Here is an 11501-nt window from a genome sequence, read left to right as displayed (position 1 = left end):
ATCAAAGGGCTTTGTTCTAATAATGAGGCTGAGTATGAGGCTCTAATTGCAGGCCTTGAAATTTTAATTAGCTTGGGGGCAAGAAATGTTAACATAAGGGGTGATTCAGAACTAGTGTTGAGACAATTAACACAAGAATACAAATGTGTTAATGAACACTTAGCAAAATATTTTGTTATGGCAAGTTCTCTTCTGAATCATTTCGATTATATTAACATTGAGCATATACCTCGACAAGAAAACCAAGAAGCAAATGATTTAGCCCAAATAGCTTCAGGGTACAAAATGTCGAAGGAAAAGTTAACTCAGTTGATCGAAATAAAAGATAAACTGGGATTACCAGAGCCATTAAGCACTAAATTGCCAATGCCAAAACTTGTGGGGGCAAGTACACCACAAAATAATGAAGATGAAAGCATGGATGATCTCCAGGGAAAAATTCAAATTTTGGCCATTGACAATATGTTGGATAATGATTGGAGAAAGTCCATTGTTGAATATTTGGAAAATCCAATAGGTAATGTGGCTCGAAAGATCAAATATAGGGCTTTAAATTACGTGATTATGGGAAGTGATTTGTTTAAAAAGACTGCAGAAGGAGTGTTGCTAAAATGTTTAAGTGAATCAGAAGCATACTTGGCAGTTTCCCATGTTCACAGTGGGGCTTGTGGATCACATCAAGCAGGCCATAAAATGAAATGGCTTTTATTTCGACAAGGTTTGTATTGGCCTTCGATGTTGAAAGACTGCATAGAATTTGCTAAAGGCTGTCAGGAATGCCAAAAGCATGCAGGGATACAGCATGTACCTGCTAGTGAGTTACACTCCATAATCAAGCCTTGGCCTTTCAGAGGATGGGCTTTGGACCTAATTGGTGAAATCAAGCCTGCTTCTTCTAAGAACCAGCGTTATATCATAGTTGGTGTCGATTACTTTACAAAATGGATCGAAGCAGTCCCTTTGCCAAATGTTGATCAGAAAGCAATAATTAGTTTCATTCAAAATCATATTATTTATAGGTATGGTATTCCTGAAACAATTACCACTGATCAAGGTTCAGTTTTTACTGGACGAAAAATGCAAGAATTTGCCAAAGAAACTGGCTTTCGATTATTAACCTCAACACCATATTACGCGCAAGCAAATGGTCAGGTCGAAGCAGCCAATAAAATTGTAATTAACTTGATTAAAAAACACATTGCCCAAAAACCAAGAAATTGGAATAAAACGTTAGATCAAGTTCTATGGGCATGTAGAAATTCTCCTAAGGAATCAACTAATACTACCCCATTTCGATTGACTTATGGGCATGATGCTGTACTTCCGGTCGAAATACATTTGCAATCAGCCAGGGTACAAAAACAAATGGACATTCCAATCGACCATTATTGGAAAATGATGTCAGATGAGTTGGTTGATTTAGATGAGGAGAGATTAAGAGCATTAGAAGTTTTGACTAAACAAAAAGAAAGAGTTGCTAAAGCTTATAATAAGAAAGTGAAGTCAAAAACTTTTAATGTTGGAGATTTAGTTTGGAAGGTTATTCTGCCCATGGATAGTAAGGATCGAGCCTTTGGCAAATGGTCCCCAAATTGGGAAGGACCGTTTAAAATAATTCAGATCTATTCGAATGGTGCTTATGAATTAGAGGAATTAACCCCTCAGAAACGTACTTTGAGCATAAATGGTAAGTATTTGAAAAAATATAAACCAACACTGCTCGAAGTTAAAATAAGCATAGAATAGGAAGAAATAATGGAAACATAAAAATGGCGATAACAGTAAATTGCCACGAAAGGGCATGTGTCAATATTACATCGAAAAGTAGAATCGAAATACAGAATTCGAAATAAAGAAATCATAAGTTCTACTAAGTCATGACCAAATCCTCATACAGCTTTTTCAAGGTGGTCATCTCTTTAGTTAAGACCTGGTCAGCACTCTCCATAACCCTTGCCTCATCTGCTACAGCTTGAGATGCGCTAAAGGCCTTCAGGCCTTCCCTCCCTTTTTCAGCAATCAGTTTCTGAATCGAGTTAGCGGCCTTCTCCTGGAGTTCTTTGCGTTTGGCCTGCTCTGTTACAATTTTCTTCCTTAGATCATCGACCTGAGACAGCAAATTCGTAATAGTTGCTTCCCAGGAGGAGATGTTATCATCACAGGCTTTGATCTCAGAAGATCCTTCTTTCGCCTCTTTGGTGAGACGTTCGACCTCATGTTGAGCAGCTCGGGCTTTCTCGAGCAGAAGGATATGTGCCTGTTTCTGGGCATCCAGTCTGGCGCTATTTTTGCGTTTTTTCTGCACAGTACTTGCAAATTGGTCAATGATGGCCTCGATTTGGATAACCTTGCCTAGAATCTCATCAGAGGTAAGGGGGTTGTGCAATTTCTTCAAAAAATTCAGGTGCCCAAAGGCAGCAGAGGGGTTCTCTTCAATGGATTTAAGCACATCTTCCCGTGCGTATTCCAGGGATAACTTCAAGAGCAGAGAATCTTGGCGTACTGAAGAATTTATTTCGGCATCAGATGAGGACGAAGCACCAGGAATCTTTTCGCTTGAGGTGTTGGCTTGACTTGTGTTCAGCAGGAGTCGAAGGGCTGCAGCAGGGTCTTCGTCTTGCATTTGGATGAATGTATCTTCTGCGATCCCTATGCTAGCGGAAAGCTTAGATGTTGAAGACGCCGGGTAAATGTCCGAACCTCCAGCTTCAGCCTCTTTTATGGCCTCTTCATCGAAAAAGTTTTCTTCGGATGAACTTTTCTGACTCGATCCATGAGGACTGCTGGGTCCAATGCCTTGACCTTCACCCTGTTCCTCAACATTCACTGCATCCGTCTCAGGAGCGGGAGATGTTCGAGCATGTTGTTCTTGTGGTGAGTCCGGTTGATCGACAGGGTTGCCCATCTCAGCAATAGAAGGAGTAGCCTCTACTTCAGTGCCGTCAATATCGGTCGAAGGTGGTTGGACGTCAACAGGTTGATTGTCACCTTGTTCTTTTGAAGGCTTGGTCTTTTTCTTTTTCTTCTTGATTGGTTCACCACCCTCAACAGCCACAGAAGGTTCAGGCTCGACCTGCTTTACTTTCTTTTTCTTTTTAGGCATTTGAGCCTGGGAATTGCCTGCCTCTGTTTGTTCAGCAGACTTGGTCGAAGTCGCAGGTAACTTTCTTTTTCTTATAAGAGGTCTTTCCTTTTCTTCCTGCATTTCGAGGGTAAAGAATTGTCAGAATATAGACTCGAAAGAAAGCTATAATATTGACATTAGAAATAAAACTTGCATCTTTCTCTTCGTCTAATTCGACGACCGCATGCTTCGAGCGTTTCGAAGTCGTGGTAGTATCAATGCTATCATCTTTCTTTTGACTCTGAAAAATAAAGAAATATGAGGCAAGACGTTAAGAGTAAAAGATAAGTTCAGAAGAGTTACCTTTTCTTCTTGTTTCCCTTCTTGGATCTTCACCCCAGTGGGTTTCTTGGGTCTCACATCAGCTCGAGACGTTTCAGCACTTTTCTTCGTCATGATTGTTTTGCCTGAAAGTAAGAATATTAGAAAAGGCAAAAATACATATCAATTTAGAAAGACAAAAGTAATTTAATACCTCGAGCTTGAAGGTTTGAGCGGATATTCTCGACCGTTGGTTGTGTAAAACCACTCTCAAGTCTGGAGATCATGATAGTAGTGTCTCCAACTGAACGGGTCGAATAATATTTCTCCCACCAGGTAACAAACCCCATGGTGCAGAAGTGGGAATGGTTGAACTCAAAAGGATGCAGGTTATAGTTTTCATCAAGAGAAATCTTCAAAAACTTCTTGAAAGTCTTTTCCGAAAGATTGGCCCCTCTTATGACGTCTCGAGGATCTTCGAACAAGCTTTTAGGACGGATTTGCGAGAGGCCAAATTGTCTTGAAACCAAATTAGGCTGGTATCCAACCAGGCCTAAATAATTCGATTGAACACCTGTACGACAAGACAGGATTTGAGGATTCAAGTAAAATGACCATATTTCGTTCACTTCTTCTTCATTGTCCGGATCGACAGCAGGAAAATAGTCAGTGAACCAGGCCGGACCAACCTCTCGACTAATGAATGGAGCATGTTGGGGAAGAAACTTGTCAAAGCTCAGAAAAATCCTCATGTACTTTAGGAACAGCTTTTGTGAGTTTTGATCTAAGGTCTGGGGTGTTAATCGAAGTGCTCTCTGGCCTTCGATCGAGCGATTTGCAACTTCTTCAGCATAATCTTGTGGGATTATTAATCCCATTTCTTGTTCGAAAGTGGCATTAAGCCACAATTGGAGAAGCCACATAGGCCCGGACACTAAGAAGGAAGACCCATCCTTCGATTTCTTCAGATCATCGCATGCCTCACCAAGTGATTCGTATAGCACTGCTAACAAGAGGCGTCCAAATCCAATTCCGACCTTCATGAATTTGTAATGCCATTGGAATAAATCTTTTGGCTACTTGCAAGGATTTTGTGCAGAAGACATAGTGAGATAGTGTTTACGCTGAAATGTGGTAAACAATCGCTAGTCTAATCGAGTTGCTTGCGAGATCGACTAGTGAATCTCAGGAGCATGTCAATTGTGTGTTCGCTTTAGATGTAAAGCTTTGAATGTTCATCATTGCAACGAGTTCATTGAAAGAATCGAAATGCTGGAAGTAAACTGACAAGGGAAAGGTAAATTGCAGAATTTAAAGGATCAACGAGTTCATTCGATCGAATGAACCATTTAAAATACAGGCATTCTAAAGTGAAATGAAAAATGCATTGCATTGGAAATGTAAAGTTTACAGAAACTCAAAATGGTTCACAAACATACATTCTCCTTGCGTACTCGTTTCTCTCTGTGCTGGGTACTTTGAGTATATAAGGATTTGTATAAATGATTTGCGACCTCGAAATCTGACTAACAACTGCTATATATAGACATTTAAAAATAAACTGCCCTAACGGTCGAACATTATCCTAACGCCAAGTGTCCTGCTACGTACACCTTGCATGCACATAACTGCTCCTTAGAACGGTTATCCACATTGCTCGAAGTCGAACTGATTTTGTGAAGTTTTGTCAAAAATTACGCTAAGTCCAGAAATCTTGCTGCATTGCCTTCGACTCGACCATACGCCCGCTCGACTCGCCCAATGGTTCGAAGCCCTCCTTCTTGTCTTTTCGATTCGAACAGTATCTAACAAAATTCGTATTTAGAGCATATTTTTAGCTCATAAAAAATATGGGCTAACAAATTGCCCCCAAAAAATGTCTGCTTCGATTCGAGATCGAAGGAAGATGAGAAGTTGACATTTTTTCTCTTCTTCTAACAGTTTTCCTGAAACGGCGACATGATGGCACGTTTACTGGTAACCGTCGCCTCGATTTCCCACTACCCATCATTAATTCCACCTTTCTAGGCAGAGTGGGACACGTGTAACGCTGGGGATTCGGAAGGGAAACCTGATTTGATTGATTTTTGACCCTTGATTATTATTATATTGTTTTTCCCTTTTAAAAGTGAAACTCCATAAATAGCGCCAGAAACTCCAGAAAACCCCTTCAGCTTCTCTGCTTCCAAAACCTTTCTTCTTCTTTGCTTCCGAAACCTTTTCTTCTTCTTTGCTTCCATTATTTCCGGCGAAACCTTCTTACTCTCAGATACTTGTTATTTCTTTCATCATCAACCTCACCGTGTCTCTGAACTTTGCCACTGTTCTTCGTGAATCCAAGCTCCTACTCACTGATTCCACCAGCTACCAAACCCTTCACGAGAAAATCATCCCTTTTCAGATTTCTTACAATGTCGCAAGGACAAGCAGTTCCGTTTGCTGGGAAATGGCACCATTTTACAGTCAGGACTGATGGAGAAAAGGTGGTTCCAGAACCACATGGTGACGCCGAACACACAGAAACCTGGGAATCGGAGGTGATGATCCCTTTCGCAGTGGAAAGAACAGTTTACGCTTTCGGTGGACCCCTGCCAGACCAAGCATCACTTTCGAGTAAAATGAACAAGGTATTTCCCTGCTACCCAACTTGCGAACCTAGGATTTTTGATAGTGAGCCCTACAACTTTAATTGTTTAAGCAAACCCAACAAACTCTTTCGATCCGCCCCGTCAATAGCCCATAGGGATTACCTACCTTGGCTTGATCGAGTCGAACAAGCATATGAGGATTTCTGGAAGACATATGGCATCTTTGATTTGATACAATTCTCTCGATCTGGTCCTGAATATCGACCAGAAATGCTGATAGCAGCTATGCACTTTTTCGAGTCTTCTACCAACACCTTTCAATTCAAATGCGGTATGATGACCCCCACTCTCTTAGATGTAGCCGCCCTCACAGGCCTTAGGCCTAGCGGAGAAACTTATGACCCCACTAATTCTAGTGACAATATCAAGCTAGTATATAAGGAGAATACCTTTTCCAAATATATAGCTGAACACCAAGGACCGGTCGAAGAGGAGGTCTCTGATGAAGAGCACGTAGCCTTCTTAACTCTGTGGCTATCTCACTATGTCTTCTGCACAAAATCCTTGCAAGTAGCCAAAAGATTTATTCCAATGGCATTACAAATTCATGAAGGTCGGAACTTTGGATTTGGACGCCTCTTGTTAGCAGTGCTATACGAATCACTTGGTGAGGCATGCGATGATCTGAAGAAATCGAAGGATGGGTCTTCCTTCTTAGTGTCCGGGCCTATGTGGCTTCTCCAATTGTGGCTTAATGCCACTTTCGAACAAGAAATGGGATTAATAATCCCACAAGATTATGCTGAAGAAGTTGCAAATCGCTCGATCGAAGGCCAGAGAGCACTTCGATTAACACCCAAGACCTTAGATCAAAACTCACAAAAGCTGTTCCTAAAGTACATGAGGATTTTTCTGAGCTTTGACAAGTTTCTTCCCCAACATGCTCCATTCATTAGTCGAGAGGTTGGTCCGGCCTGGTTCACTGACTATTTTCCTGCTGTCGATCCGGACAATGAAGAAGAAGTGAACGAAATATGGTCATTTTACTTGAATCCTCAAATCCTGTCTTGTCGTACAGGTGTTCAATCGAATTATTTAGGCCTGGTTGGATACCAGCCTAATTTGGTTTCAAGACAATTTGGCCTCTCGCAAATCCGTCCTAAAAGCTTGTTCGAAGATCCTCGAGACGTCATAAGAGGGGCCAATCTTTCGGAAAAGACTTTCAAGAAGTTTTTGAAGATTTCTCTTGATGAAAACTATAACCTGCATCCTTTTGAGTTCAACCATTCCCACTTCTGCACCATGGGGTTTGTTACCTGGTGGGAGAAATATTATTCGACCCGTTCAGTTGGAGACACTACTATCATGATCTCCAGACTTGAGAGTGGTTTTACACAACCAACGGTCGAGAATATCCGCTCAAACCTTCAAGCTCGAGGTATTAAATTACTTTTGTCTTTCTAAATTGATATGTATTTTTGCCTTTTCTAATATTCTTACTTTCAGGCAAAACAATCATGACGAAGAAAAGTGCTGAAACGTCTCGAGCTGATGTGAGACCCAAGAAACCCACTGGGGTGAAGATCCAAGAAGGGAAACAAGAAGAAAAGGTAACTCTTCTGAACTTATCTTTTACTCTTAACGTCTTGCCTCATATTTCTTTATTTTTCAGAGTCAAAAGAAAGATGATAGCATTGATACTACCACGACTTCGAAACGCTCGAAGCATGCGGTCGTCGAATTAGACGAAGAGAAAGATGCAAGTTTTATTTCTAATGTCAATATTATAGCTTTCTTTCGAGTCTATATTCTGACAATTCTTTACCCTCGAAATGCAGGAAGAAAAGGAAAGACCTCTTATAAGAAAAAGAAAGTTACCTGCGACTTCGACCAAGTCTGCTGAACAAACAGAGGCAGGCAATTCCCAGGCTCAAATGCCTAAAAAGAAAAAGAAAGTAAAGCAGGTCGAGCCTGAACCTTCTGTGGCTGTTGAGGGTGGTGAACCAATCAAGAAGAAAAAGAAAAAGACCAAGCCTTCAAAAGAACAAGGTGACAATCAACCTGTTGACGTCCAACCACCTTCGACCGATATTGACGGCACTGAAGTAGAGGCTACTCCTTCTATTGCTGAGATGGGCAACCCTGTCGATCAACCGGACTCACCACAAGAACAACATGCTCGAACATCTCCCGCTCCTGAGACGGATGCAGTGAATGTTGAGGAACAGGGTGAAGGTCAAGGCATTGGACCCAGCAGTCCTCATGGATCGAGTCAGAAAAGTTCATCCGAAGAAAACTTTTTCGATGAAGAGGCCATAAAAGAGGCTGAAGCTGGAGGTTCGGACATTTACCCGGCGTCTTCAACATCTAAGCTTTCCGCTAGCATAGGGATCGCAGAAGATACATTCATCCAAATGCAAGACGAAGACCCTGCTGCAGCCCTTCGACTCCTGCTGAACACAAGTCAAGCCAACACCTCAAGCGAAAAGATTCCTGGTGCTTCGTCCTCATCTGATGCCGAAATAAATTCTTCAGTACGCCAAGATTCTCTGCTCTTGAAGTTATCCCTGGAATACGCACGGGAAGATGTGCTTAAATCCATTGAAGAGAACCCCTCTGCTGCCTTTGGGCACCTGAATTTTTTGAAGAAATTGCACAACCCCCTTACCTCTGATGAGATTCTAGGCAAGGTTATCCAAATCGAGGCCATCATTGACCAATTTGCAAGTACTGTGCAGAAAAAACGCAAAAATAGCGCCAGACTGGATGCCCAGAAACAGGCACATATCCTTCTGCTCGAGAAAGCCCGAGCTGCTCAACATGAGGTCGAACGTCTCACCAAAGAGGCGAAAGAAGGATCTTCTGAGATCAAAGCCTGTGATGATAACATCTCCTCCTGGGAAGCAACTATTACGAATTTGCTGTCTCAGGTCGATGATCTAAGGAAGAAAATTGTAACAGAGCAGGCCAAACGCAAAGAACTCCAGGAGAAGGCCGCTAACTCGATTCAGAAACTGATTGCTGAAAAAGGGAGGGAAGGCCTGAAGGCCTTTAGCGCATCTCAAGCTGTAGCAGATGAGGCAAGGGTTATGGAGAGTGCTGACCAGGTCTTAACTAAAGAGATGACCACCTTGAAAAAGCTGTATGAGGATTTGGTCATGACTTAGTAGAACTTATGATTTCTTTATTTCGAATTCTGTATTTCGATTCTACTTTTCGATGTAATATTGACACATGCCCTTTCGTGGCAATTTACTGTTATCGCCATTTTTATGTTTCCATTATTTCTTCCTATTCTATGCTTATTTTAACTTCGAGCAGTGTTGGTTTATATTTTTTCAAATACTTACCATTTATGCTCAAAGTACGTTTCTGAGGGGTTAATTCCTCTAATTCATAAGCACCATTCGAATAGATCTGAATTATTTTAAACGGTCCTTCCCAATTTGGGGACCATTTGCCAAAGGCTCGATCCTTACTATCCATGGGCAGAATAACCTTCCAAACTAAATCTCCAACATTAAAAGTTTTTGACTTCACTTTCTTATTATAAGCTTTAGCAACTCTTTCTTTTTGTTTAGTCAAAACTTCTAATGCTCTTAATCTCTCCTCATCTAAATCAACCAACTCATCTGACATCATTTTCCAATAATGGTCGATTGGAATGTCCATTTGTTTTTGTACCCTGGCTGATTGCAAATGTATTTCGACCGGAAGTACAGCATCATGCCCATAAGTCAATCGAAATGGGGTAGTATTAGTTGATTCCTTAGGAGAATTTCTACATGCCCATAGAACTTGATCTAACGTTTTATTCCAATTTCTTGGTTTTTGGGCAATGTGTTTTTTAATCAAGTTAATTACAATTTTATTGGCTGCTTCGACCTGACCATTTGCTTGCGCGTAATATGGTGTTGAGGTTAATAATCGAAAGCCAGTTTCTTTGGCAAATTCTTGCATTTTTCGTCCAGTAAAAACTGAACCTTGATCAGTGGTAATTGTTTCAGGAATACCATACCTATAAATAATATGATTTTGAATGAAACTAATTATTGCTTTCTGATCAACATTTGGCAAAGGGACTGCTTCGATCCATTTTGTAAAGTAATCGACACCAACTATGATATAACGCTGGTTCTTAGAAGAAGCAGGCTTGATTTCACCAATTAGGTCCAAAGCCCATCCTCTGAAAGGCCAAGGCTTGATTATGGAGTGTAACTCACTAGCAGGTACATGCTGTATCCCTGCATGCTTTTGGCATTCCTGACAGCCTTTAGCAAATTCTATGCAGTCTTTCAACATCGAAGGCCAATACAAACCTTGTCGAAATAAAAGCCATTTCATTTTATGGCCTGCTTGATGTGATCCACAAGCCCCACTGTGAACATGGGAAACTGCCAAGTATGCTTCTGATTCACTTAAACATTTTAGCAACACTCCTTCTGCAGTCTTTTTAAACAAATCACTTCCCATAATCACGTAATTTAAAGCCCTATATTTGATCTTTCGAGCCACATTACCTATTGGATTTTCCAAATATTCAACAATGGACTTTCTCCAATCATTATCCAACATATTGTCAATGGCCAAAATTTGAATTTTTCCCTGGAGATCATCCATGCTTTCATCTTCATTATTTTGTGGTGTACTTGCCCCCACAAGTTTTGGCATTGGCAATTTAGTGCTTAATGGCTCTGGTAATCCCAGTTTATCTTTTATTTCGATCAACTGAGTTAACTTTTCCTTCGACATTTTGTACCCTGAAGCTATTTGGGCTAAATCATTTGCTTCTTGGTTTTCTTGTCGAGGTATATGCTCAATGTTAATATAATCGAAATGATTCAGAAGAGAACTTGCCATAACAAAATATTTTGCTAAGTGTTCATTAACACATTTGTATTCTTGTGTTAATTGTCTCAACACTAGTTCTGAATCACCCCTTATGTTAACATTTCTTGCCCCCAAGCTAATTAAAATTTCAAGGCCTGCAATTAGAGCCTCATACTCAGCCTCATTATTAGAACAAAGCCCTTTGATTCTATATTTAAATTTAGTTGGAACTTTATTGGGGGATATTATTAAAACTCCAATTCCAGTTCCATGTTTGTGTTTCGAACCATCGAAATATAAAATCCAAGGCTCTGTATCGACATAGTCTTGCGGCATTTCGATCACTGAGTGATCTACAATAAAATCTGCCACAATTTGACCCTTAACAGATTTCAAAGGCTTATACGTTAAAGAATATTCTGTTAATGCCAAAGCCCATTTTCCAATTCTACTGTGTAAAATAGGTTTTGACAACATGTGCTTAATAATATCATAATGAGAATACACATAAACATCAACAGGCTTTATATATTGCTTAAGTTTTGCACAAGAAAAATACAAACAAAGACAAAGTTTTTCTATGGCAGAATATCTAGTTTCTGCATCATTTAGTACACGACTAAGATAATAAATTGCATGTTCTATGCCATCATCATCTTCCTGAGCCAACATGCTACCAATGGTCTTGTCAGACGCAG

General features: G+C 40.5%; 1 protein-coding gene across 1 annotated transcript; it reads left to right on the top strand.

Moving 5' to 3' along the window:
• Positions 1 to 5510: 5510 nt before the first annotated feature.
• Positions 5511 to 7718, top strand: LOC114386086. Its single transcript, XM_028346093.1, has 2 exons — positions 5511 to 7411; positions 7480 to 7718. Exons 1-2 carry the CDS (start codon positions 5797 to 5799, stop codon positions 7716 to 7718), a joined length of 1854 nt encoding a protein of 617 aa, XP_028201894.1. The 5' UTR covers positions 5511 to 5796.
• Positions 7719 to 11501: the final 3783 nt, after the last annotated feature.

The sequence above is a fragment of the Glycine soja genome, chromosome 15 (genome assembly GCF_004193775.1).
Source record: "Glycine soja cultivar W05 chromosome 15, ASM419377v2, whole genome shotgun sequence".
NCBI classification, from domain to species: Eukaryota; Viridiplantae; Streptophyta; class Magnoliopsida; order Fabales; family Fabaceae; genus Glycine; species Glycine soja.
Note: the sequence above shows the minus strand (reverse complement) of the source record. Positions and strands in the feature narration are given on the sequence as shown.

What these genes read in the sequence shown, in the direction of transcription:
- LOC114386086 (XM_028346093.1), top strand. Translation starts at nt 5,797, where the DNA reads ATGTCGCAAGGACAAGCAGTTCCGTTTGCTGGGAAATGGCACCATTTT. An exon ending in CTCAAACCTTCAAGCTCGAG is followed by an intron (nt 7,412 to 7,479) that starts GTATTAAATTAC and finishes TCTTACTTTCAG; the next exon opens with GCAAAACAATCATGACGAAG.